Source organism: Cyprinodon tularosa, unplaced genomic scaffold, assembly GCF_016077235.1.
Source record: "Cyprinodon tularosa strain WSP-4 unplaced genomic scaffold, ASM1607723v1 ctg483, whole genome shotgun sequence".
Lineage (NCBI taxonomy): Eukaryota > Metazoa > Chordata > Actinopteri > Cyprinodontiformes > Cyprinodontidae > Cyprinodon > Cyprinodon tularosa.
In genome coordinates, this window is record NW_024039211.1 from 2,341 (window position 1) to 26,709 (window position 24,369).

Consider the following 24,369-nt stretch of genomic DNA (forward strand, 5'->3'; position numbering starts at 1 on the left):
GCCCCCTATGGGCCAGCCGCCACTGGAAGAAACATCCAGCAGAACTAGGCTTAGCGTGAGCTGAGGCCGACTGGGGCTCTTACACCCTAAGGGGGTATAAATAAATTTCTGCCTGACAAAAACACACAAAAGTAAATCAGTTATACAGCCTTACAGCTATTAGATTTAAGAAGAAACTTTTGGTACGTCTGTAAAGGTAAGATGTCATAGAATGGTTTTCTGGTGTCAGCACCATTGTAGCTTTGACCCTGCCTGAAATATTAGGGACAAAATACAAAATAATTAGCATTTATTTTAACCTTGCCAAAATTTTCTTTGAAATAAACATTGCAAAACACTACCAAAATATTATTTATAGCACAAAAAAGTAGTACAGACTTTTAAATCTAAATGTTGTGTAAAAATATACCAAATTTGGACTCAATCAGATGAATCATATTTATTTTAGAATTTTTTACATCAATATTGGGGGTTTGTTAAAATTACGAGGTCCCGTAGCAGCTGGACCCACCGGTGGGTCCGTAGGGTTCTAGGGGTTAAGGAGTTGGAATTAGAAAATGACATAAATGAAATAAGATATTTGGTGCTCAGGCAGCAGCAAAATACTTTAATGCTGTATATCAACATTTGCATGGATGAGCAACTTATAAAAAGGATTAGAGTAGCCATTTCCCTTTCACTTGTGGTGAAATAAGCCAGAGGATGAGTGGAACTGAGAATAGTCCGAGTGTGAGGGAGGAGATGGGGTAGAGGTGGGTCAAAGTTTGCTTGCGTGCGGGAGAGAGACGGACGGGAGCTAAATTAAGGGGATTTTAAAAGAATAGGCTTCGGAGGAGGTGCAATCCCAGAGTTGATTGTCTGGAGCTGAATAAGGAACATCACAGGTGGTTCAGGTGACGTTGATAACAGTTTTCCAGATATAATTTTCGCTTAAGCTTCGTTTCTTTTTTTGGTCGAAAAAGACGAGTGTGGATTTAGACAATGTGTTCCTCTGTGCAAACCGTGTAGGAAATTATTTTTATCTACAGATGGAGGAAAAGCATGCAATATCAACTTATCTACACCATGTACCACAACTCACATAGAAAATAATTAAGGAATCCCTTAAAGGTGCAAATCAGATCATTAAAATATTTAAATAACTAATGTACATTAAGTGATTAGGTGCCATCATACTTAAAACTGTTGTTGAATCAGCATGCTTATACGATACTCTGCTTTCTTGCGATAGTTTTGACAACAGTTTTTTAGTCTACTGTCAGCTCGCCTTCTCAAAATTGGTCCCTGGATGTTTCCCTAGTACAGAGGAATCAAGACTGGGTTTCTTAAGCAACAGTTGCACAACTGCATGTTTAAAATACACAGGAAAAACACCTGACCTGACCGTTCTTTGAAAAATCTCTAAAATTACAGACTTGACATCCAGTTGGCTGGAAAATGTTTTTATCTTCTTGGGTATTTTCTCCAACTGATTAAAGCACACAAGTTAAAACCGTTGAAAGAAACCAGGATTTGCAATAAAGGTGAAAGGTTTGTCTAAAGGTTGAGTGGTTCATTATCTAAGGTTTTGTACTTTGATGATAAAAAACTGATCCATGCTACCTCCCCTTTAAATCAATCAGACTCAAGTTTTCATCAACAAACTCCTTTCTGATCGGTCTGCGTTTTTCCCTCAGACCAACCAGAAAGTTTAACTCACTTCCTGCAGTTCTCTGCTTCCAGATTCTTGTTGCTTTTGTAATTAAATCGTAAAAATTCACTGGTTCTCTGTGTAATTGTGCATGTGGGTCAAAAAACTAAAAACATACATGACAGTTTCCACAGAGCTATTCAAATCCTTTTGGGCAATGGGTCACAAAGGCAAAGGTTTGAGTCACTTTTTTTTTAAGCTCTGGTTTCAGAAGACTCTGAAGTTGTCCCTCTGTGAAGCACGGGACAATGGTATTCCACTATTCAGTTTATCTGTTCTGCATCAACATGCACAGGGACACATGGCGTGACCTGTGATGCCACATCTACATATACTACTACTACAATCAGATGCCTGTTATCTGCTTGAATTATATCAACAAAATATTTTTATGGTCCATATTTTTATGATTATGTGCTGCTCATTCTTGCCATCAAATGTGAGGAAAGCACTCCAAAGTCAATGTTTTGTCAATTTTTTTATCCGTTTTGTCGTCTCTGTTTTCCAGCCAGGCTTCTCTGATCTACCATTGTTCTCCTCAATCTCCAGCTATGGTACCTTCGCTCCAGAGGGAAGACTGGCCACCTTGTCTCAGTTCTGGTACTCTCTCTGCCGGTGGTCTCACAATAATTTCCCATTGCTCCTGTCTGAGCTCCTGAACAATGTCATTTTACCACTGCTGTCTGGAAAAATCTATGAACCCAGGGAAGCCATGCCAACTGGCTTATTTCGCTTTCCATAAAAAAAAAAAAAAAACTCTGCGATGACTGGGTTCTTAAGTGGAAATTCTCCAAAAATGTTTGGTTTAAACAAAAGTTGTTGTAAAGTTTAACTTGGGATCAAGAAATCAATCTTTTTGTGGGTTTAACCCAAGACAAAAGCCTCCCGTGCTTCACATGCAATCAGGTAGACGGTGTGTCCTTTGGTTTCAAAAGTCAGTCAAACAGAAACACAAATAATTGATACACAAACCCATCATTGTCATAAGAAAAAATCAATAGGCATGATACTTGAGCCACCAGAGATTTTTAGTCTCTTGGTTTTGTTTGCTTTTCTTTAGTAAATAAAGTAAAATACTAAGAGTTATGTAACAGTTTGAAAGTCCAAACAATCATTGCATCATCAGATTGTATAAAAATCAAGCAACTCTAAGGATAAGCTGCAGTTAATCTGTTTAAAAGTTTAGAAAGTTACTGTTTGGGGCTTTTTCTTTCTTTTTTCAAACAGATTCCCCTCTGAAGCTTAACTGTCATCATGAACCTGTGGCTCAGCACTCTACTCTTTGCGTCGCTGCTTCTGAGCAGCTCAGCTCTGACACCTGAAGAATGCCAGCCACTGGTCTCACCCATCTCATTGGCTGACCCGTCAGTGGTAAGGACCTTCTCATGTTTATTGTTTGATATTTGTTTAATTCAATTTATTTTCTCTAAATACTGAGACATTTCGTCTTCATGAATAGGCCACTTGTGCAGTTTAACAGAGTTTTTTTTTTTTTTTATGGAAATGTGACTCCTAAATACATTGAAACAAATACAAATACCAGCGGGTGGTCTAGTTTGTCAACTTTAATACAAAATTATATTTAAGAATCCCATTCCTGCTTTTTTTTTTTATATCTTTCTTTCAATGAAAGAAAATGTTTGAATGATTAAGATCTAATCTCTATTTTGGCTAAATTATTTACAACATTTTTAAAATCCAGTCACCTCTTTAAACAAGATATTAAGAAAAACCTTGTTTGTCAAATGCTTTTTATATTAACCTTCGCCTGATGTCCAACCAACCTCCTGTTTGTTTGCAGTTGTATGGAGAAAAGGTTTTCCTTGCAGGCTATACAGATCATGACTTTTTAAAATCGATGTTAAAGCTGACTGACAGTTCCTGGACAAACCTTACAGCGTCGCCAGCAGGAAACAATGAGATTGTCATGGATCAGAGGAGCAGGATGTAAGTTTACTGTACAATCTTATCTATGCAAACGGAAAGCAAAACATACAGTTAGAAAACAGCTCAGGGTCTAATATAAAATAAATACAAAGATAAGATAAAAGAATGAAAAAATTAAGTCAAAATGTAAAAAGCCTGTCTCAATAAGTACTCCAATATGCTTTAGAACGCAGAGAGAGTGGAAGTGAAATCCAGAGTCTTGAGCCACTGTAAAGCTTTATCTCTACGGGTCTTAAAATAAGCATGGGGAACCACCAAAAAGATCTGATTAGATGATCTATGAGGCTGAGAGCTGGGGAGAAGAAAGGGGGTTCGATTTATTCTTTGATTTTTCAGGACCCGGTCATGTTCATCTTTAGGAAGTATGTTTCACATAAACTCAAAAGCTTTTTGAAAAACATTCTGGTGTGTAGTAAAAGACTATCAAGGCTTCTTTGCACATGTTATGAACCCACCTTTTTATTCTCCAATATTTTTCTAGGAATGGAACATGCATTAAATATTCCTCAACTGCGAAGATAGAAGGAAACACCTTGATAACCTCAAGTAAGCGAGAAAACTCTAATTGCTCTTCTAAACGCTACATTTATTTTAGTTTGTTTTTTGTTGTAAAAGGTTATTTCCAAGCATTTAATCATTTGCTTTTTTTAAATCATGGAGGTATATATTAAAGCAGTGATTTAAATTTTTGTGATGACTCATTTATCGTTTGTAAGGTAATTCCTATCCATAGATCTCTGATATCTTATTGATGTTTTCCTTTTTTTGCTGTTCATTCCCAGAACTTAATATGACATCTGAGTTTCAAGTGCTGCCAAGCTGTGATGGCTGTATGGTCATAAACATAAACATCACTTCTAAAAACTTAAAAAGGGCCCTTGAAGTCATGAAAATGAGCTACACGGACATGCCTGACGAACTCAACCCTCACGCTTTGTACATTTTAGGTTTGAAGAAATCACTCTCACTTTTAAAATATCCTGCTCTCTTTTACAAGAAATTATATTTAATAATTTTTAACTTTGTTTCCAGGCAGGAGACAGACCCTGACGGATTCTGAGCTAGAACATTTTAAGAAGCAGGCGAGCTGCCTCGGATTCTCCGGAGAACTAGACTTTCACTACAATCCTGAGAAAGGTACGTAGCTTTGAGGTTTCTCTGCTCCAGTCGCTTAAATCACAATGAGTCCCCTGGATTGAATTGTAAGAAAAAACTCATGTTACTCTGGTTTCTTTCTGCAGGTTTTTGCAAAGAAGATGAGGGCATCACTCTTCCACCTACTCTGTAGATTCGAGGCCATCCAACTACAGCTAATTTACTGAATTTCGAAAATTTGTTTTAATAAAAAGGAGCTTTAGAAAAAATTCGGACAAAATGTAAAGCTAATCAAATATAGAACCTTTGTGTGATTGTGTTACACCACCCACAACCAACACGATACCACAATACCCGTCACATTCCCATATCAATAAAATGTCTAAAAAAGACTTTAAGGAAGCTTTTGGTTTGTTTCCAGATGCATAGTCCTTTTATTCTGTGTGCAATTAAAAGACAGGATTACAAAGAGCAATGAATGTTAGTATTTGGGGTTGTGTTACATTTAATAATTTAGAATTTCCCAGAAACAAAATATGCATGTTTACACAGCTGACAACGTATACTATCATATTCATACAGACTGTAAAAAAACAAAAACATAAATATTTTTGGGTCATATTTATTTATTTAAGGTCAGTTGGGATAACTAGAATAATTGCCAGCTGTTAAATGCCAGAATAATGAAGAAGTGAAGACAGATTCTTTGGTGAAATCACATTTTAAATATATGTTTTGGGGTTTCCTTCCACAAGCTTCTAACAAATGTTTGCAATTTTCTAGAGATCAGGATTATCTGCTGCACGTAAAGCTAAAGTTTACAAGAGAAGAAATTAAACAAGTTATACAATCAGATTCTTTAAAATGTTTTATCTAAGGAAACCAACTGATTTCATCGACTGATTGACTCCAGCAATCCCTCACACCAAGCATGCATGTAGTGACAGTGGGGAGGAAAACTCCCTTTTAACAGGAAGAAACATCCAGCAGAACCAGGCTTAGCGTGAGTCGAGGCCGACTGGGGCTCAAGGAGTTGGAATCAGAAAATGACATAAATGAAACAAGATATTTGGTGCTCGGGCGCCAGCAAAATACTTTGATGCTGTGAATCAACATTTGCTTGGATGAGCAACTTATAAAAAGGATTAGAGTAGCCATTTCCCTTTCACTGGTGGTTAAATAAGCCAGAGGATGAGTGGAACTGAGAATAGTGTGAGGGTGAGAGAGGAGATGGGGTAGAGGTGGGTCAAAGTTTGCTTGCGTTCGGGAGAGAGACGGACAGGAGCTAAATTAAGGGGATTTTAAAAGATGATAGGCTTCAGACGAGGTACAATCCCAGATTTGATTGTCTGGAGCTGAATAAGGGACATGACAGGTGGTTCAGGTGACGTTGAAAAGAGTTTTCCAGATATAATTATTGCTTAAGCTTAGTTCCTGTTTTTGGCCGAAAAAGACGAGTGTGGAATTAGACAGTGTGTTCCTCTGTGCAAACCGTGTAGGAGATTATTTTTATCTACAAATGGAGGAAAAGCATGCAATAACAACTGACCTACACTATGTACCACAACTCACATAGAAAATAATTAAGGAATCCCTTAAAGGTGCAAATCAAATCATTAAAATATTTAAATAACTAATGTGCATTAAGTGATTAGGTTCCATCATACTTAAAACTGTTGTTGAATCAGCCTGCTTATACGATACTCTTTCTTTCGATAGTTTGGACAACAGTTTTTTTGTCTACTGTCAGCTTGCCTTCTCAAAATTGGTCCCTGGATGTTATCCTACTTACTTTAGTGGTTTTATGTCTTGTTTTTATTTCTGAAAACGTTGCTGCTGGTACAACAAAATTGCTGCCCTTGGTTTTCTCTTTCATTTTTTTTTTTTTTGGTTTTAAGTGTATCTTCTCTCACCTTGGGAACTGTACTTCGTTTATAATTATTTTAATGTTAAAAGCACTGTTGTTTGTTTTGCTCACACCCAAGAGCATATTAGCAGCATTAAATAAACAAAGCAATCAACCTGGCATTATGATCTCATTCTTTTCATCGGATCTAATAAATGCTTCCTTAAAAATAATTTTGGACACAAGCAGTGGATTAGAGCAAAAGTATCAAATTGAATTTATTTATATTGCACTTTTAAGAAGTACTGGAGTTGGCTAAAATGATGCACAAAAAGAAAAAACAATAAATGATAATTCAAACAAATACAAACACTATGTAAGATATTTTAAAAAATTAAAATGATGTAATGGTCATAAACACCAGAGATGAGTGACACAGATGGTGACACAGTGTGTGACACAGATGGTTGAATCCTGTGTAATATGAAGGTGCAGCTGGTTCCACATTTTAGGAGCTGCAATTGAAAAGGCCCAATCACCTCTGCGGGCAGTCCTGTACCCTGGAACAACTAAACAGAAGTGGACATTAGACCTAACAGATTTCGAGGACACATAAGGCAGCAAGAGATTAGAAACATATGCCTGTTTAATGCCTGTTTAATTTGTAAACACAAAAACTTTCAAATCAGTGCTAAAAATCATGGAGAGCCATTGAAGAGAATCAAACACTGATGAGATATGTTCACGCTTTTTTTGTTCCTGTTTAGAGATCAGCTGCAGCAATCTAAGCACATGAGAGTCTGGTCTGGTTTACACCAACATTGAAAGAATATAATTTATAAAGTTAAGGTGAAAGGTTTGTCTAAAGGTTGAGTGATTCATTATCTAAGGTTTTGTACATTGATGATAAAAAGGTGATCCATGCTACCTCCCCTTCAAATCAATCAGTCTTCAGTTTTCATCAACCAACTCCTTCCTGATCAGTCTGCGTTTTCCTCTCAGACCAACCAGAAAGTTCAACTCACTTCCTGCATTTCTCTGCTTTCACATTCTTGTTGCTTTTGTAATTAAATCATTAAAAATTTACTGGTTCTTTGTGTGATTGTGCATGTGGGTCAAAGAACTAAAAACCAACATGACAGTTTCCACAGAGCTATTCAAATCCTTTTGGGCAATGGGTCACAAATACCCCATATTTGAGAGCGGTCCGAGCTCAGTAACTGAGATAAATTATCTTGTGTAAATGGAAAGCAATCTGAACTGAACCGAGGTAGACACAACCGAACCGAGCTAACTGTAGACCAGTTCCAGAGGTGGGCTCGGCTCGGTTTTTCCCTGGCTGATAACAGGAGCGCATGAGCAGAACGCATCATCTCCGTCTGGCTGCACATCCCGATTCACACTCCATTCCAGTAGTTGGCGGTAATGCCCCTCCGGAAGTTGCTTGCCATCTAACACAAAACAGAAGAAGAACAACAACTATAAACAACAATCGAAATCTTCTCCACACAACATTTTAAACAATGGCTTCAAAAGAGCGTGGTGCGACCTGGGATGACGCCGAGAATGAGGCCGCAAACAACTTTTGGTGCATTACCACCACCAACTGCTTGATTTCCTCCTTCAATACTGGCAGTAATACCGCAGATCCTCACTAGGAGGCGAGGAGTCGAGGAACTGAGATAGCGTGATGTGTAAACGTCGTCAGAACCAAGCTCGGCCTGGTTAACTGATCCGAGCTCGGACCGGTCTCAGCATGGATCGGTTTTTCAAGGGTAGTGTAAATGGGGTAAAAGGCAAGAGTTCGAGTCACTTTTTTTAGCTCTGGTTTTAGAAGACTCTGAAGTTGTCCCGCTGTGAAGCATGGGACAATGGTATCCCACCAGTCAAATGATCTGTTCTGCATCAACATGCACAGGGACACATGGCGTGACCTGTTATGCCACATCTTCATAAAGTACTAATATAATCAAATGCCTGTTATCCGCTTGAATTATATCAACAAAATATTTTATGGTCCAGGCTGGGTGAGAACATACCATCATCAGAAACAGTCTTCTCTGTTGGCAGCGGCTTATGAGCTGCTCATTCTTGTCATCAAAAGTGAGGATAGCACTCCAAAGTCGCTGTTTTGTTCTGTTTTTTTTTTTTATCTATTTTGTCGTCTCTGTTTTCTAGGCAGTCTTTTGCACTCTTTTTTATCAGAGAACCGAGCAACAATAAAACTGCGGCAAGCCATAGTGTTGAATTTGTACTAGTTTAGCGCGGTTTGGTTGTGTCTGGCACGGTCTGGTTTAGTTTGCGTTTCATTTACACTCAACAGTTATCTCATTTACAGGGTAGTGTTAATGGGGTAATTATATCCACTACTGCTGGGTGCAAAGAGGAACTTGGAAATCACTACCTTCATGGGAAAGTGCAGAATTTAGGGGTAGGACTAGGAGGAGCATTGGGATTGGTCTTATGATAGAGGGAAATATCATAAACTGAGTAAAACCCATGTCAGTTTTCTTTCTGGTCTTCATTGTTTTTTATTCTTTTTTATGTGTAAGGCCTTAAGGCTGATTTATACTTCGAAACTAGGTCGTCTTCATAAGTGTCACACAGAACAAAAAGACGTCCCCGCCCCCTCCTCCAAATTGTAGGTGACCTCAGACAGTGCCGCAGACAGGAGGCCGGCTTTTTTTTTTTTTTATGACCGCAATTGCGGAAAACAACTCTAGAAGTTGGACCAGCTAGAAGAGCGAGGTGCGCAAGAACGCAGGCGAAAAAGAGCCCTCGTCTCCCTCTGTTATCGGACAGACTTGCCCCCACTTCCTCATCGCCTTGGCCGTATCTAGACCCACAGCCTATAGCACAGACCATGCTCAAACTGAGCATAAATCAAAAATGTCTACATCAAGCTCACTGCGACACACTGCTGCGGGGACTATAACCAGCCCTTTAAACAGTAATTTTCCAAACCTCTTTCAAAATTTTCCCCTGCAGTCTAAAGCTAGAGTTTCTGAAGGTCTCCTCTGGCTTGTCAATAGTAAACAGCTGATCATAAACCCTTGTGTTAGATAATGATGATACAAGTCCTTTGGAGCGTCCTTTTTCTCAAAAATGTCCATAGAATAACTAAGAAAAACAGCACAAATCAAAGGATGAATCTTATGTAAGGCACTCACTGAATAAACATTATCTTTGTACCGTCCCAAGGCCAGCAAACACCCAGCATCTTTATAAATTGACCAGGAGTTAACAGTGACTGTCTGTCTTTTTTGAGTCACACAACACAATGAGTCTGGCAAAGTTATCACTGTTGCTGCTGTTAGCAGTGATTGACTCCACTGCAGCTTCATCTGCAGAAGAGTGCCAGACTCTGGCCAAAAAACTGGACAGTAAAAATCTTGATAAGGTGAGTTTGTTTCTGAGGTAAGAATCCGATTTGTCACACATTTTACTGAAGAGATTTTCTGTAGCTTTTACTAGATTTGCTCTAAAACTTGGGTTTGTCAGCTTTTATGCTGCAGTAATTCATAGCTTGCTTTACGCCTATTCTTGGCAGGAATAAACATAAATTTGTTTTAACCTTTTACACGGTTGATAACTTTTTGTGGATTCTTTATTTCTGCAGATTTATGGTGAATGGGTATTGGTCTGGTCCGTCTCTGACGACGTGGGCCATGATTTGCTGAAAAACGTGACCAATTCCCAGCTTGTGTTGAAACTCCTCAATGACAGCACAATTGAGTACATCGAGAAAAACACTCTCACGTAAGTTATTACATTGAAAAAAAGGATGAAACAAAGACTGAGATGGTAATAGTGTTGCTCAGAGTAGATTTAATAAGACTTTTTCTTGGGCTTTGAAGCTCAACATTCTGTTGATGTTTTTCAATTGAGTTAAATCTAACCTCATCTTCTGCACACCTATGTTATGAACGTCCAGCAATGGCTGCTACACCTTCAATGCTATAATGACGATTCCATCTGACGACGCTGAAAATAGCACGATGACGCATCATTCTACGAGTAAGTTGCACACAAATGTAAAACCCAAAAAGATGGAAGTGTTTAGTAAATCTGTTCTCTGATAAAATCTACCACTCAGAAAATAAAAGAACCACCACAACGCTCTCACTAACTGCTAAACTGTAAGACCCTATTATTAGGCTTTATTTACGAAACAATGCACAGGACTAAATCAGATGCAATTGTTACTATTTCATTTATATATTTTTTTTTTCCAAACAAAGGCTGCATGTGTCCTGTAAATTATTAAATTACAGTATAGAACAGGGAGCAACTGAGTAATAGCTAAGCCCCCTAACACCAGACATTATTTAGACATTGGTTTTTAGGCTAAATCTGGTTGGTCCAACATAGTCTTGATTTTGTCCAAAAGTTGTTGTAGACAATTGGCCTGTGTTTGGTGGCCAGACTTTGTCCCAATAATACACAATGAAAAGATATTGACGTTGGACACCCAGTTAACGTCTTTTCAGCAATCTGAAAATTAAAACTTTTCACCTTTAACTTTTCAACCAGATGTACAGTAGACATCATTTGGACTTAAATCATGTCGCCCTTTTAATGTCTTTTCAACCAATTTTGGCTCAGTGGGAAAAATACAGTTGAATTTAGATGTTTTAATATACTTCATAAAAGGTAAAAGGTTTTCTAACTGCTGACATTAAATTCACTATTTTTAGCTCAGTTAAAATAACCCAAATTATCTCTAACTTTTTCTCAAAGAATTTCAATTCTTTGAATCAGAATAAAGATGGTACTCCTAAAATATTATGTGCCATTTAAAGTAATGGAGGAAGTGAGTTGAATCTTGGTGGTGAAAGAAGAAAAGTCTAGATACAAATTACAAAGACTTTCTGTGGAGATCCCTGTCCAAAGGGGGAGCTGACCAAGACCATGTAAGGTCTTGGTCTCTGATGTGGTCGTGGTCTCGGCCTCTAAATGCCTTGGCCTCGTCTCTGTACTTCTTGGTTTTGGTTGTGACCTTGGCTACAACTTTAGAATAAATACAGCTGAGTATCATCAACATAGCAAGTTAATGTAGGTTTCTAATGTATCACTTAACAAAAAAAATAACTATTGACTCCTGATCTAAACACTGAACTCTGGTATTCCAAAAATAAACTAGTGTGTTAGGAAAATTATTATTGTCATGATGGGTTCTAGAGTTAAGCCCAAAATGCAGAACACACACGGAGGGACTGGGTAAAAGTTCAAAAGAGTTTATTGAAGCACAACCAGTGTTGGGCAAGCTACTTGTCCAGTGTAGTGAGCTAAGCTATCAGCTACTCAACAATAAATTAAGCTTCACTACACAACAGCTACCACCTAAAGAATTATAGCAAGCTAAGTTACACTAATGTGTTAAAAGCAGCTTAACTACATCAGAAGCTACTTAACGTTGTACCAACCTAATGTCAATTCAAAATGAGTCTGACACACTAGTTAAAATATTTATTAAAGATCAGCCAATGACATATCACAGTGTAAACATTGCTTTATGATCAGCATATTAAAATAAAAACTAAAGTAATTACTAGTAGACAAACTAGTAAACAATCTGCTGCTATTAGAACCAAATTAAAGGTACTGTGTAGTGTTCTACACACCGAGACATGGCTATGAGTTTGCATTCAATGGACATCTCTAGGGAAAACAAAACCCTACAAAAGACCTCAATTAAACAGTTGATTCAAGTAACAAACAAAATTGTTTACAAAAGAAGGTGAAAAAATAAAGAAGCTAATTAAGAGATACATATATATATGTCTCACCATTTAATTTAATTTCTACCTACATATTTATTCATTGTATTTTTGGAGGCAATTAATTGAATGCTTATTTATTTATTTATTGAGCATTTATTTATTTATGTATTTATTTTATATACGGTAGAGCTGTTCCTCCATAAATAAAAACATCTTGTCTGTGCAAAGCCTAAAAACAGATTTATGTAAACATCCTGTCAGGTAAACTAGGCCATGAAAACACAATATGGAAGTTTCACTACTGCTCTCTAATTAGAGTATCTTAGTGGCACATAGATATGGGAGAATTATCCTGCCATAATGCAAGAGCACATCATTTCAATTTGAGAAAAGAATTTCATCTTCTTGCTCTCCAAACTTATAATGCTCACACTCAAAACATGCGCTCTCTCTCAAATATTTTCTCTTCTCTCTTTGTTTCTTCTCTCAGATTTAATCCTTCTTGCATAGATATTTTCTCCTCTCGCTTGCCTCCTTTTCTTCGCGCACAAACCGCGCTCTGTTACGCTCGCAAACCCGTAGGCTCTGCTTGCGGATTTGTTTTGCTCTCTCAGACTGCAGTTGGATCGTCGCCTAGCAACCTTTCCAGCCAATAGAACGACAGCCTCGGAAAGGGTGCGCTTGTTTAACTCTACTGAGTGTGCCTCCGCTACTACGCCACTTATAAGAGCGTCAGCTGAAACTGCTATTTACAGTAGCTTGTGGCTGATTGTTGTTTCAAAATAGAAAACCTGGTTTCATTTCTAAGTTTTGCCCTGGATTTTGTAGCGTTTGTGGACGCTGCGTCGCTACTTGATCAAAACAATAACGTCGCTACAGGAAAGTTACTTGATAAATAAAGCAGCGACGCTACGGTGAAGCTACTGGAAAATGTAGTTAAACCAAGGGCGTAGGTTTGATTTTAACTTTGGTAGGGACACGATTGGTCGGGTGTCATTGGTGCTATGCAATATGCACGCCCTTTTTTATGCTCGATGTGAGCATCCGTACTGATAAGAGGAATTCAATGTTAAAAGAGAAAATCATAATTTTGCTACATTAATAAAAATTAAATAAAAAAAACACTACACTCATTAGATGCTGTTTATCAATGTTTGAAGCATTAATTGATTATTTCAATAATCGTCAACTAATTTAATAATTGATTCATCATTAACTGGAGTATAAAGACTCTAAAACATAATATAAATGTAAAATGTGTCTTTTTCCAACAGAGCAACCCACTTAGATCAGTAATTATACCAAAATTGTAAAACTACAATACATATATATAATCAAAATTCTCCATCCAGAACTCCTCATGTGGAAATATTTTAGTTTCACCTGGTTTATTTAGACGTCACCTGAAGCACTGAATGGCAGCTGCTTCACCTACAAGCTGCCCTGCACCATTATTACTGGATATCTGTGTTTCCTATAATCATATAATGTATAAGTGCATTTTTAATAGTAAAGGATTAAATGTAACACAACCTTTTATCATTATCCTATATTGCTACTGTCTGACTGTATAAATAGCTCCTTATGTATATTTTCTTTTTAGTGGCATCATCTACAAACACAACACTGAGAATGAGCCTAAGTTTATTAAAATATAAAATCACTTTTAACAATTATAAAAGACAATATAACACTATCTTATCTGTAATTTAATAATATCCAAAATAAACAGTCAGATTCCAGCATTTTTACCAGACATTAATGTTTGTACTAATTTACTTATAGACTGTGTGGAAATCTATGTAAGATAAAATCAATGTTAATATTCTTCATCTGTTTGTTCTTCTCTTTATCCTATTTCTAGAAGTATAAATAGTCAATTAAATTATTATTATTATTTGGAACCCTAATTATGCTTTTTAAACGATAAACAGCAGATGTTTAGCCGCCATTTCTTGTTGTTTTCCTCTATAAGAGAAATAACACCTGCTAATAATTATACCTGAACTTCCTCAGAGTCATCAAAAAATGAAACCAGTAACAGCAACTAAATATTGGTAAAAAGGAAACCGTCACATTTTCTTTTTTAGGTGGCTGTGGCTAAGAATCAGAAATGTTGATGGCTTACAGCCTTTATTTGCCCATTTTGTGTCTTCAGAACTCCTGGCTGACTCAGAATATTTCGTTTTATAAAAGAAAAAAAAAGGTTTTTGTTTTTTAGTGTACATGATATTCATTTTTTTTATTGGGACTAGTTTCATAGTCTAATATTAATTGTAGTAACCGCTGCATTCTAGTGTGAATAAATTTTCAATGTTGTGCTCCAAGCACAGCGGACTAGAAAACAGCCAATCAGAAAGAGAGAAGGCGGGACCTAAGGCAGAACAGCCAATGAGAGTGAAGTTAAACAGCGCAGCACAGTTCAATGCGCTGCTAGGTGAAAGGGACAGGAGAGACCAGGCAGAGGAGCTGCGAGAGGAAAAGAGCCACTGCTGTAAATTATAAACATGTTGCTCACATCCAATTATTGGTCGGGAACATTAGGACGGTTCAAAACTTTGGTAGGGACATGTCCCTATGGTCCCTATGCAAACCTACGCCCATGAGTTAAACTAATAGCTTCGCTACATGTAGCGGCGCTACTGCCCATCACTGAGCACAACATAAAGATGAAACTGGAACTGGTGCAGGCAGAGGAGCAGGTTCACTGGAGATTGTAGGTTAGCAGAGTTCATGAGGAAGCTAAGCATCTAGCTTCATACCAGCTTGGCTGGTCTTGATCTGAGCTTCCAGCTCACTGCAGAGAACAACAGGGGAAAAAACACCAAGGATTCTTCAGGCTGAGCTTCCAGCTCTTAGCAGGGAACAACGGGGAAAAATCCACATAGGATTCTTGAAGCTGATTCCACGTAGGAACCTCCAGGGAAATTCCACATAGAAGTATTAGGTTACATCCACGTAGGAATCTTCGGGTTGGCTCACCAGGACAGCTTAGCAGGTTACTCACATCCAATTATTGGTCGGGACAATTAGGACGGTTCAAAACTTTGGTAGGGACATGTCCCTATGGTCCCTATGCAAACCTACGCCCATGAGTTAAACTAATAGCTTCGCTACATGTAGCGGCGCTACTGCCCATCACTGAGCACAACATAAAGATGAAACTGGAACTGGTGCAGGCAGAGGAGCAGGTTCACTGGAGATTGTAGGTTAGCAGAGTTCATGAGGAAGCTAAGCATCTAGCTTCATACCAGCTTGGCTGGTCTTGATCTGAGCTTCCAGCTCACTGCAGAGAACAACAGGGGAAAAAACACCAAGGATTCTTCAGGCTGAGCTTCCAGCTCTTAGCAGGGAACAACGGGGAAAAATCCACATAGGATTCTTGAAGCTGATTCCACGTAGGAACCTCCAGGGAAATTCCACATAGAAGTATTAGGTTACATCCACGTAGGAATCTTCGGGTTGGCTCACCAGGACAGCTTAGCAGGTTAGGCTCTCCTAGAGCTTCAGGCTTGAGACTGGTTTCCCGAGATGCAGCTCTTCCAGAGCTTCAGACCAGAGACAGGGTTCCAGAGGGGCAGCTCTTCCTGACCTTCAGACCAGAGACAGGTTTCCTGTGAGGCACAGACAAGGGAGAGATTAGAATCTGATCTCACACTAGAGACAACCAAGATTCAATCAAAAACAGAGACTCTGGAAGCTAACCAACTAAGATCAACACTGCGGCGTGGAAGCAAGGTCTGGCAGGAGCTTATAAAGGAGAGGTCTCATGATGAGAGGATTAGCCACAGGTGTGCAGGAAGATTCCAGCCCTAGGAGACCCACAGCGCACTCTGCTGGAGACAGAGGGTAATTTCCAGATCCCAGCAGTAACTCCAGCCCTAAGGGAAAATAAACACAGAACAGAAGAGGATCCTCGGCGCCCTCTGGTGGGCAAGCCTGAGGATCCCAACAATTATTCCTAAAATAATTACTTGAGTGATTTTCACCAATGCTATTTCTATTTCTATGCTATAGTGAATTTTAAATCCATGAAAAGAACAGTACAAATTCATCAAGCATTAGATAAAATTCTTCAGTTTTCACATCTGGAAAGTTAAGTTAAAACTTACAAACAAAGTGTAACATGATTTTATAGAAAACAAGATCAGCTAACATTGTGTTTGTAGAAAGATTCATCATGTGTACTTTTTTCCTTACACATTCTCCACAATCTAAGAACCAGACCAGTAGTGTTAAGTCTCATGTGTATTATTGTTTAGGAAGCTTAACTATATTTTTTATGTAATCTATTGCATTAGTGTGCTGGGAACCTTATATATGTATTTGTGTACTAGGGTACGAGAAGGATGGCGTGGTTCAGGAGCTCAATGAGACTGCACATAGTGTAGGGCTGGGTATTGTTAAAAAAATTTCGGTTCCGGTACCAATACCGATACCTTCACTTCGATACCGGTTCCTGAACGATACTTTTTTCGATACCAGTTTTATAATATCAATTCGAAAAAAAAGAAAATTACACAACATAAAAAAGTACAAATCTTGAGTTTTATTTTAAGCTCTGTTTTTCCATTTACATTTTTCCTCTTACATAAAAAAATAAATAATTCAGTGTCTAATATTCACTGTTACATTGTGAGGACCTTTTTACTTAGCAGTTTTCCTTTAGAAAAATTACCATGTCTGACAAACAAGCCCGTTGAATGGGATCCTACTGACAGCGCACCGCTGGTATGGGGGGGGTCTGAGCGGCTCCGACAGAAATATTGAAGGCAGGATGAACTGACTGCACTGATTACGTTTTCAGGTGGATTTTCCCACTTAAAAACATAATAAAACTACTTTATTCCCACTGATCACAGCAAATATAGCTGCAAGGCAAATAAAGGATAGAGTAGCTCCGCCCAACGCGCGTCTGACCCACTTTGCGACCGCGCAGCCAGAGCAGCAAAGCTTCTTCAGCAGCGCATCAGAAGCTGGTACAAGCAGCAAAAATGAAGCAGCAGACGAGATTTTGCTGCTCTTGCTGCGTCCAGTTTGAAAGCAGCATGATTCACTCCGCTCTGGCTTTGCTCTGCCCACGGGCTGCTGAGAGGAGGATGGTCGCGCTGGCTGCGGTCCGCTCTTCTTGCAGTCAAACACAGAGCGACTTTCTGCTCTTAAATTATTTCCGTGCACGATGTATTGCATTGTGCACTATTAGCATCAGTCTTAATAAAGTGAAGCCGCACTTTTGACCTGGGAGGCATTTTAAAGGGGTTCCGCGACGCTGCAACCAGTTCACAAAAGATACACATGAACCCTGGCTGTAGGCGTGACCACCTGTGTATTTTTCCTGGATGACGCAATCACCTTAAGTGTTCCAGCCAATCACCGAAACTTGGTACCGAAAGACGAGGCATGTTTCGATACTCTGTAGAACCGAAGCATTTCGGTCGGTACCATAAAAGTACCGAAGTTCGGTACCCAGCCCTAACATAGTGTGTTCTATGAGAGCTGCTCCGACTGTCTCCTGATGACCTACAAAAGTCCAACCTACAACTTCCTGCTTAGCTACAGTAAGAAATACAATCACTCAATCAATCAATCAATCAAAACACATTTATTGTCAACTACAATTTACATTGCAATGTAAATTTCAGTTTTACTACAACAGTTCATCACAATACGTTACATACATTCGGGTGGGGGAGCTGAGAGAGGGGAACGGATTTACAGAGCCCATACGTGCCACATAACGCTACCATTCGGCAGAACGGTGCATTCTTATGGCTTTCCAGGTTTCCACCGGTTACCTGGCTGCCCAGGTCCCAGGCAGTTACCTATAGCTTTGCCTTTATCTCTGTGGAAAGATTGGAGCCACATTGGGGAAGGGAAGGGAAAAAAGCATATTTCACACTTTATCCTTGACAGGATACAGTTTCAGATATCAAAAAACCTCTGCAAAAGAAAAGCACATGTAACACAAGACAGACATTTCAGCAGAGGGTCACATTGGAGGCGTAGTCACATGAAGTCAATCTGACATTTGACACATTTATTGTGTGTGTATGATGAATGCTTCCAATATGTCCATGAACGTTGACCACAGGCAATGTCCTTGATAAGATGGAAGTTTATCAACAGTCTCTGAGTGCATCCACAGATGTTTCGTGGGTAGGGGGGGGGTCTTCTGTGCTCTTTCGCTATAACATCCAGGGGAGATTAGATATAGGGGGTAGGTCGAATCCAGAATAACACTTTTTGTTTTGAGAGAAGGCTGCACAGGAACTTCCTTCAGCCTTGAGTCTTTTTCTTGCTGGCTCTTTCGTGGCGAAATCCAATATTCCAAATGCGTTGGAATGTTCCGCCTTGAAGCGAGCGTGCAAATCCAAGTTGTTATCTCATCTCACCTTTGAGTTCAACCACCGCAGCCAGCCTGCGTTTAAATGACACCCAGCATGCGGGTCATCTCCCGATCCTGCTCATTCACAGCCTTTGTGATGGCGTAAACTGCTGCCAGCAGCCTGATCAATGTCTAAATTGCCACCAACATCCTCTGTAATTGTAGATACATCATGTATCCTCCAAATCCAAACAGGAGAAATCCGAGTATCATAAAACCAAAAATCCATGCATCTTCGACTTCCTCCAATGACAACGTTGTGAAACACACCATCCTCCAAGCCTTCCAGGAGTCCATGGTGTATTCCATGAAGTATGTCCCAGCAGGACAGGACGGGTCCCCCTTTCCTTGTCTTCCAGTTGAATAAATTTGATCAATACGCTACAATTTAAATGAGGATTTATTGAAACTAATGGAAAGTGTTTGAAGTCTATGTGATTTTTTGTCAAAATGATCCTGTATTGTTTGTCAATCAGGGAAGAAGGGCTCACATCAGGATTTGGAGCAACATAAAGCCGCCCATGATGATCATAAGAAGCTGGCGGAGTGTCTGGGACTGCCTCATGACAAACCATACATCTACGATGGGGTCTCAGGTCTGTTACTGTAAACTCTATCAAAAAGAGGATGCTTGCATGATTAGATGTACAAGTTAATATTTATTTTTGTTTACAGATTCCTGTCAGAATAAAGCTGCTCCAGCAGCAAATCTAGAGCAGGCCTGAAAGTAATGAAAAAGGATCAACCTTTATCAATAAAAAGATTTCTTGGAGAAAATAAAACACATGAAAATCAATTTCCATGCTTGTTTTCTCTTGTTTTTTTTCTTAATTGCCCTTTTTTAATTGGCTTCAATTTACTGTAGGTTTAGCCTCTTGAGGAATCAAATTCATTTTTGTTTTTCTTTTCACATTAATAAAAGAATATGTAAGCAACTACAAAATGCTAAAATAACAGAAACGATAACACAATGTTAATGAGTCTAAGAAGGAAAAACGTGACTGGGAAGAAAAAAACAATGAGAAATTAAGCAATAAAAATGTTACATTCAGGCAATGATTTAATCATATTTTTCTGCAGTCTGTGAAGATTTACATCCAATATGATGTTGATTTTTTATGTCAAATGGCAGGAAAGTAAAATTTAAGACTTTCTCACAAAATATCTATTGAAATGCAATAAAACGGTGCTTGGTCTTACTTTTTCCAAAAATGTCTGGACCCCAAATAAAAACATGTCATTTGGATTTCGGAAATAAAAGTGGAACATTCTTAAAGGCGTGCTTCATATTACATCTGGTTTAAAACAAAGAGAGCATTGCAACGACATCTAATGGGATGGTTTGGGGTTGCAATACTAGATTAGGACAAGTACAGTCTGGCAGGTAATTCTGCACCCTACCAAAATGCCCTGAAGACGAATGTCCAGCAGATCATTTCTGTCCAAGAGCTCAACTGCATTTGAGTTACCCAGCAGGGCAATGATATAAAGCACACCAGTACAAATTGAGAAAAACTGATCTATCCATCTATTTTCCAACTAGCTTATCCCAGCTGGGGTCGCGAGGAGAAGTAAAGAGCCAATCTCGCAACATGGAAACACCTAGAAGAACACACCCCGAGCCACCAGGACAGCACAGTCTGGCAGGAAGTTGCCACAAAAACAAATGTATAAAATACAAAATAATACATTACATTAAAGTAGCCTAGTCAAACTGGACTTTTACTTTCCCAAAATTCCTGCGTTTATATAGCCCCTTGCAAGTCAAGGGACTCAAAAGCCCTTACACACTAATGGGGAAAGCTACATTGTAGCTGCAGTTGTCCTGGGGCTCTCTGAAAGAAACGAGGCTACTGTACATAAGAGGTACCTAACCCTTTGACCAACATCAGTAGGACATGTGGGTGAAGTGTCTTCCTCAAGGACACAATGACTGAGATGGACACAGCAAGGGATGGAGATAGATGAAGTTGGTTCAGTCCATAGACTGCTGGCTGGCGAGACGATCAGCTTGAGCTGTATTGGTGAGATCCACTAGGCTATGTGAGCTACTAGTGCTTCACTCGGGACCCTGAAGATAGATGTCCAGCTTGGATACACAGGTTTGCATGAACCTGTCCATGATGAGCAAGCATGAAGCAACATGAAGCGACCGGTTGAGATGTGTTAGGGAATGCAGAGTCTGGGAGGAATTACACTCTGATAGGGACGAGGTTGAAAAAGCACCATGGAAAAGCCAGATGTAGCTTAGCTGCAATGGTGGAGAAGGGGATGGAGGTGGGTTCAATCAGGTTATCTGAGATAAAATCAGACATAGCTCAACCACTGCTTGTGGTTGGCTGGGCAGCAGGCAGAGTCGTGGATTTGAAGACCTTTTCATATGAACTCTGGATGCTGATTGGGTTTCGTTTAGGGGTGGTTCAAAACTTATTGGTTTGGATTAGTGGAAGGTGAGCCTCTCATGAAGAGGGCAGGTCATTTAGTTTCTGCAGTTGAACTTCAGCCAAGGCTTCATTTATCCAGCAGATTGTTTAGATATCTTTTTTCCTTTGCCTTTCGTTATCATTCAGGTTATCTTTTATACAAAATGACATTCGTTTGATGATTTGAAACATTTAACGTGTGACCAAAAACATAAAACAGTTAAAATTTATTAAAAGAATTATATTTTTACTGCTGATTAAGGTTGATGTTGTAATGCAAATGTATTTCAAAGGCCTCTATAGGGACTGCTGTAAGATTCGTAAGGGAGGGATTTAAATTTAGACATCTTGAAGCCTCCTAAATTCTCTGTGTTTATCTGTTTGATCTATACCAAAAGTAAAAATTGAGTTTAAGCCTTATCTCTATCACATAGGGTACAGATAGGAATATATAAAAATCGATCGAGAGGTGAATTTGAGGTAAGTAATCAACTGAGAAAACATGATATCTGGACTACCCCCTCATTACAGTCCAACAGGAGTTCTCCAGTTAGCTCCTGTCCTCACAGAGTACAGCAAGTTTGTGTCTGATTAGTTTGGTCTTCTGCTTCCTTCTGCTGCAGTCCTTTCCAATCCAGCTCTGTCTTCTAAACAGTTTCAAGCTTTAAACAAAATACTTTTCTGCATATTAGATTATCATCAAACATCCAAAATGGATCAAATGTTGTTTTAGCAATTTTTTTAATAAATAAAGCAATCCTCTTTAATGTATATATCTGAACTTCATAAGCACATGTTCAATGTTTCCTCTGAATCAGAGATAAAGGTTTGATTTATCTAAACTCTTTAAAGTAGAGTAGAATGTCTTTAGTGTTGATGATAAACAAAACACAATATGTTATTTTACTGATTTTTATTTTTACTCATCACAAATTAGAGACAGTCGATCTCCAGGTGGTTTTATTGTTAATTGGGATCTTTTGAAAGAGTCTGCTGGAAAACTATCCTCACAGATAATGCAATAGTTTTGGTATCAAGAAAAGCCTGAGTTGGATAACATTTGATAAAACCACCAGCAATAAACCTTTCTTTAGTAAATCTGATTTAGAGGGAGCTGGTGACTGAGATACATTCAAAATTCCTTTAATGGGCTACTGAATGTGTAGCTGAAATAAAAATTTGGAATCAAATTAGATTTTACTGTAAGAGGTGAGGGTTCATTCTCAAAATCGAATTGTGATGGCAATACAATTATTTGATAAATAATCATTGCTCGCAGTGATAACTGTTCATTTGCTTGTCTCATGCGTATGAAGCCTGGAAAGCAGAAACAGTTTGAGGATTTTTTTTTTATGTTACTATATATATATATATATATATATATATATATATATATATATATATATATATATATATATATATATATATATATATATATATATATATATATATATATAATGAATGTAGGTAATGATATATATATAATGTGAAGTATTACAACAAAGTCTGCTATAGTCTGCAACTAATTACATATCATATTATAAGGTGTATAAATTAGATTTTAACATATCAATTTCTTCTTAATCTACATTTAATTACATTTAAATTTAATTTTCCATTTTTAAAACATCATCAAAGACAGCTCCCAGACATCCTCAGAATACAAACGATTGGCATGGTGTGAAGACTTGAAATGTAATATATCAGTAAAGGAATGGCCGAGGGCCTGTTGGAAGGCACAGACACAATCTATTAGTACTCAATTTAAGTTAATCCAATACAAATGGTTGATGAGAACATATGTTACTCTAACACTACTAAATAATTTAAATCCAACATTAAGGATACATTTGCTAAGTGTGGAGATAAAGGCAATTTGATTCACTGCCTTTGGTAATGTCCTGAGATTCAGAAATTTGGGAAAGAGGTTTTGGATAAAATTTCACTTATCGTCAGTACTAAACTCAATCTCTGTCCTAGGTTGTGTGTCTTAGGAATTTTTCCCACTCACACTTAAATAAGCAAGGTTGATCAAAAGTCCATAATTTATTGTTTGGTGCAGGCTAAATATAGTATAGCCAGGTCCTGGAAATCTGTAACCAGACCCCAACTTAAAACTTGGATGTCTACACTATCAAGCTCTCTTGCCTTGGAGAAACTCACCTTTATGATTAAGGGTAAATACTATGTGTTCAAAAAGATATGGGAAAAGTTTTTGCTATTCTTGGAAAATTTGATATTCATAATGAGGATTGACTGAATGTACTCTGGCTAATTTTGCTTATGTCTTTATTCTTATAGTGGCTGTAAATCTGTTATCTTCATCCAAATGTACTCACTTGTTCAAAAAATGTATGAAACTAAAACATTGATGTTGGGATGCCTAGAACCAGGGAGGACGATGCCATCATCTCATACCTAGCTTTTGGACTGTGGTCTCAACATACACCCCTGAAATAACAACCTTAAAATATTTTGTGTCACTGTAATCTTCAAATGCTTGTCGCCTTGAATGTTTAATTTGTTAATGTGTTTTTTTTTTTGGTTTTGTTAGGTGTTTTGTCCACTTGTGAGTTATCTGTGTGTATGTTTTTGAAATGTAAAATACAATAAACAGATTTGGAAAAAAATTTTTTTACATTTAATCATTATTTTACAGATTATGTTTTGGCTTTCTATTTCCATAATTATGGACCAGAGGTCATAATCTAAAAATATTTTATAAGTTTACCTGTCTGAATGGGAATCTGAACCAACACAAGTGTAACTCAAAGTTTTAGGATATCTATATAAGTTAATTAAATTCAATTGGGGATTTGATTGTGTTTATGTCTAATTCTTGTTATAATTCATCTAAATCCAGAACTACCAAAGGAAATACCTAATACCCTGGGCTACAAACAACAGAATTTAGACATATATTTAGGCCATTGTGTGCTATAATTTTTTGTAATTTTTTTTAACTGGCAAACATCTAATAACTGTAATATTGTACTGACTATAGTCTCAGGTACTGAGGCTCCATGTTGTGGAAGTAATGACCCCTTGTGGCAGTATCTTGTTCTGTGCATAATGGAGCTCACATTTATCTTCTGTTTGCTGTATTTTATACTGTCACTATGTTCTTCCGTCTTTAATGAATGCCATCCTGTGAAGAAAGAGTACCTTTCCTTTCCTTTTTTGCTCAAGATCAGGGATGGCTGAAAATTCGGAGACGATAATGCAGCAGCTGGGCTTCCATAGATGGATAGCTGTATACT

At 38.1% G+C, this 24,369-nt stretch overlaps 2 protein-coding genes across 2 annotated transcripts; both read left to right on the forward strand.

Annotated features, from left to right (window-relative positions):
* The first annotated feature begins 2,833 nt into the window (after window positions 1-2,833).
* LOC119794529 lies at window positions 2,834-5,124 on the forward strand. Its single transcript, XM_038302150.1, has 6 exons — window positions 2,834-3,061; window positions 3,492-3,637; window positions 4,119-4,183; window positions 4,420-4,584; window positions 4,670-4,774; window positions 4,879-5,124. The coding sequence occupies exons 1-6, from the start codon at window positions 2,945-2,947 to the stop codon at window positions 4,923-4,925; spliced, it is 645 nt and encodes a 214-aa protein (XP_038158078.1). The 5' UTR covers window positions 2,834-2,944; the 3' UTR covers window positions 4,926-5,124.
* Window positions 5,125-9,816: 4,692 nt separating this feature from the next.
* Window positions 9,817-19,482, forward strand: LOC119794533 (saxitoxin and tetrodotoxin-binding protein 1-like). Its single transcript, XM_038302152.1, has 7 exons — window positions 9,817-9,978; window positions 10,198-10,337; window positions 10,513-10,595; window positions 16,639-16,683; window positions 17,779-17,859; window positions 19,163-19,282; window positions 19,362-19,482. The coding sequence occupies exons 1-7, from the start codon at window positions 9,859-9,861 to the stop codon at window positions 19,409-19,411; spliced, it is 639 nt and encodes a 212-aa protein (XP_038158080.1). The 5' UTR covers window positions 9,817-9,858; the 3' UTR covers window positions 19,412-19,482.
* Window positions 19,483-24,369: the final 4,887 nt, after the last annotated feature.

Bases quoted from the DNA above. Each gene is read 5' to 3' on its own strand.
- LOC119794529 (XM_038302150.1), top strand. From the start codon at position 2,945: ATGAACCTGTGGCTCAGCACTCTACTCTTTGCGTCGCTGCTTCTGAGC. The intron at 4,585-4,669 runs GTTTGAAGAAAT...CTTTGTTTCCAG, and splicing joins TCACGCTTTGTACATTTTAG to GCAGGAGACAGACCCTGACG. The intron at 4,775-4,878 runs GTACGTAGCTTT...TTCTTTCTGCAG, and splicing joins TCACTACAATCCTGAGAAAG to GTTTTTGCAAAGAAGATGAG.
- LOC119794533 (XM_038302152.1), top strand. From the start codon at position 9,859: ATGAGTCTGGCAAAGTTATCACTGTTGCTGCTGTTAGCAGTGATTGAC. The intron at 10,338-10,512 runs GTAAGTTATTAC...ATGAACGTCCAG, and splicing joins ATCGAGAAAAACACTCTCAC to CAATGGCTGCTACACCTTCA. The intron at 10,596-16,638 runs GTAAGTTGCACA...TTTGTGTACTAG, and splicing joins GATGACGCATCATTCTACGA to GGTACGAGAAGGATGGCGTG.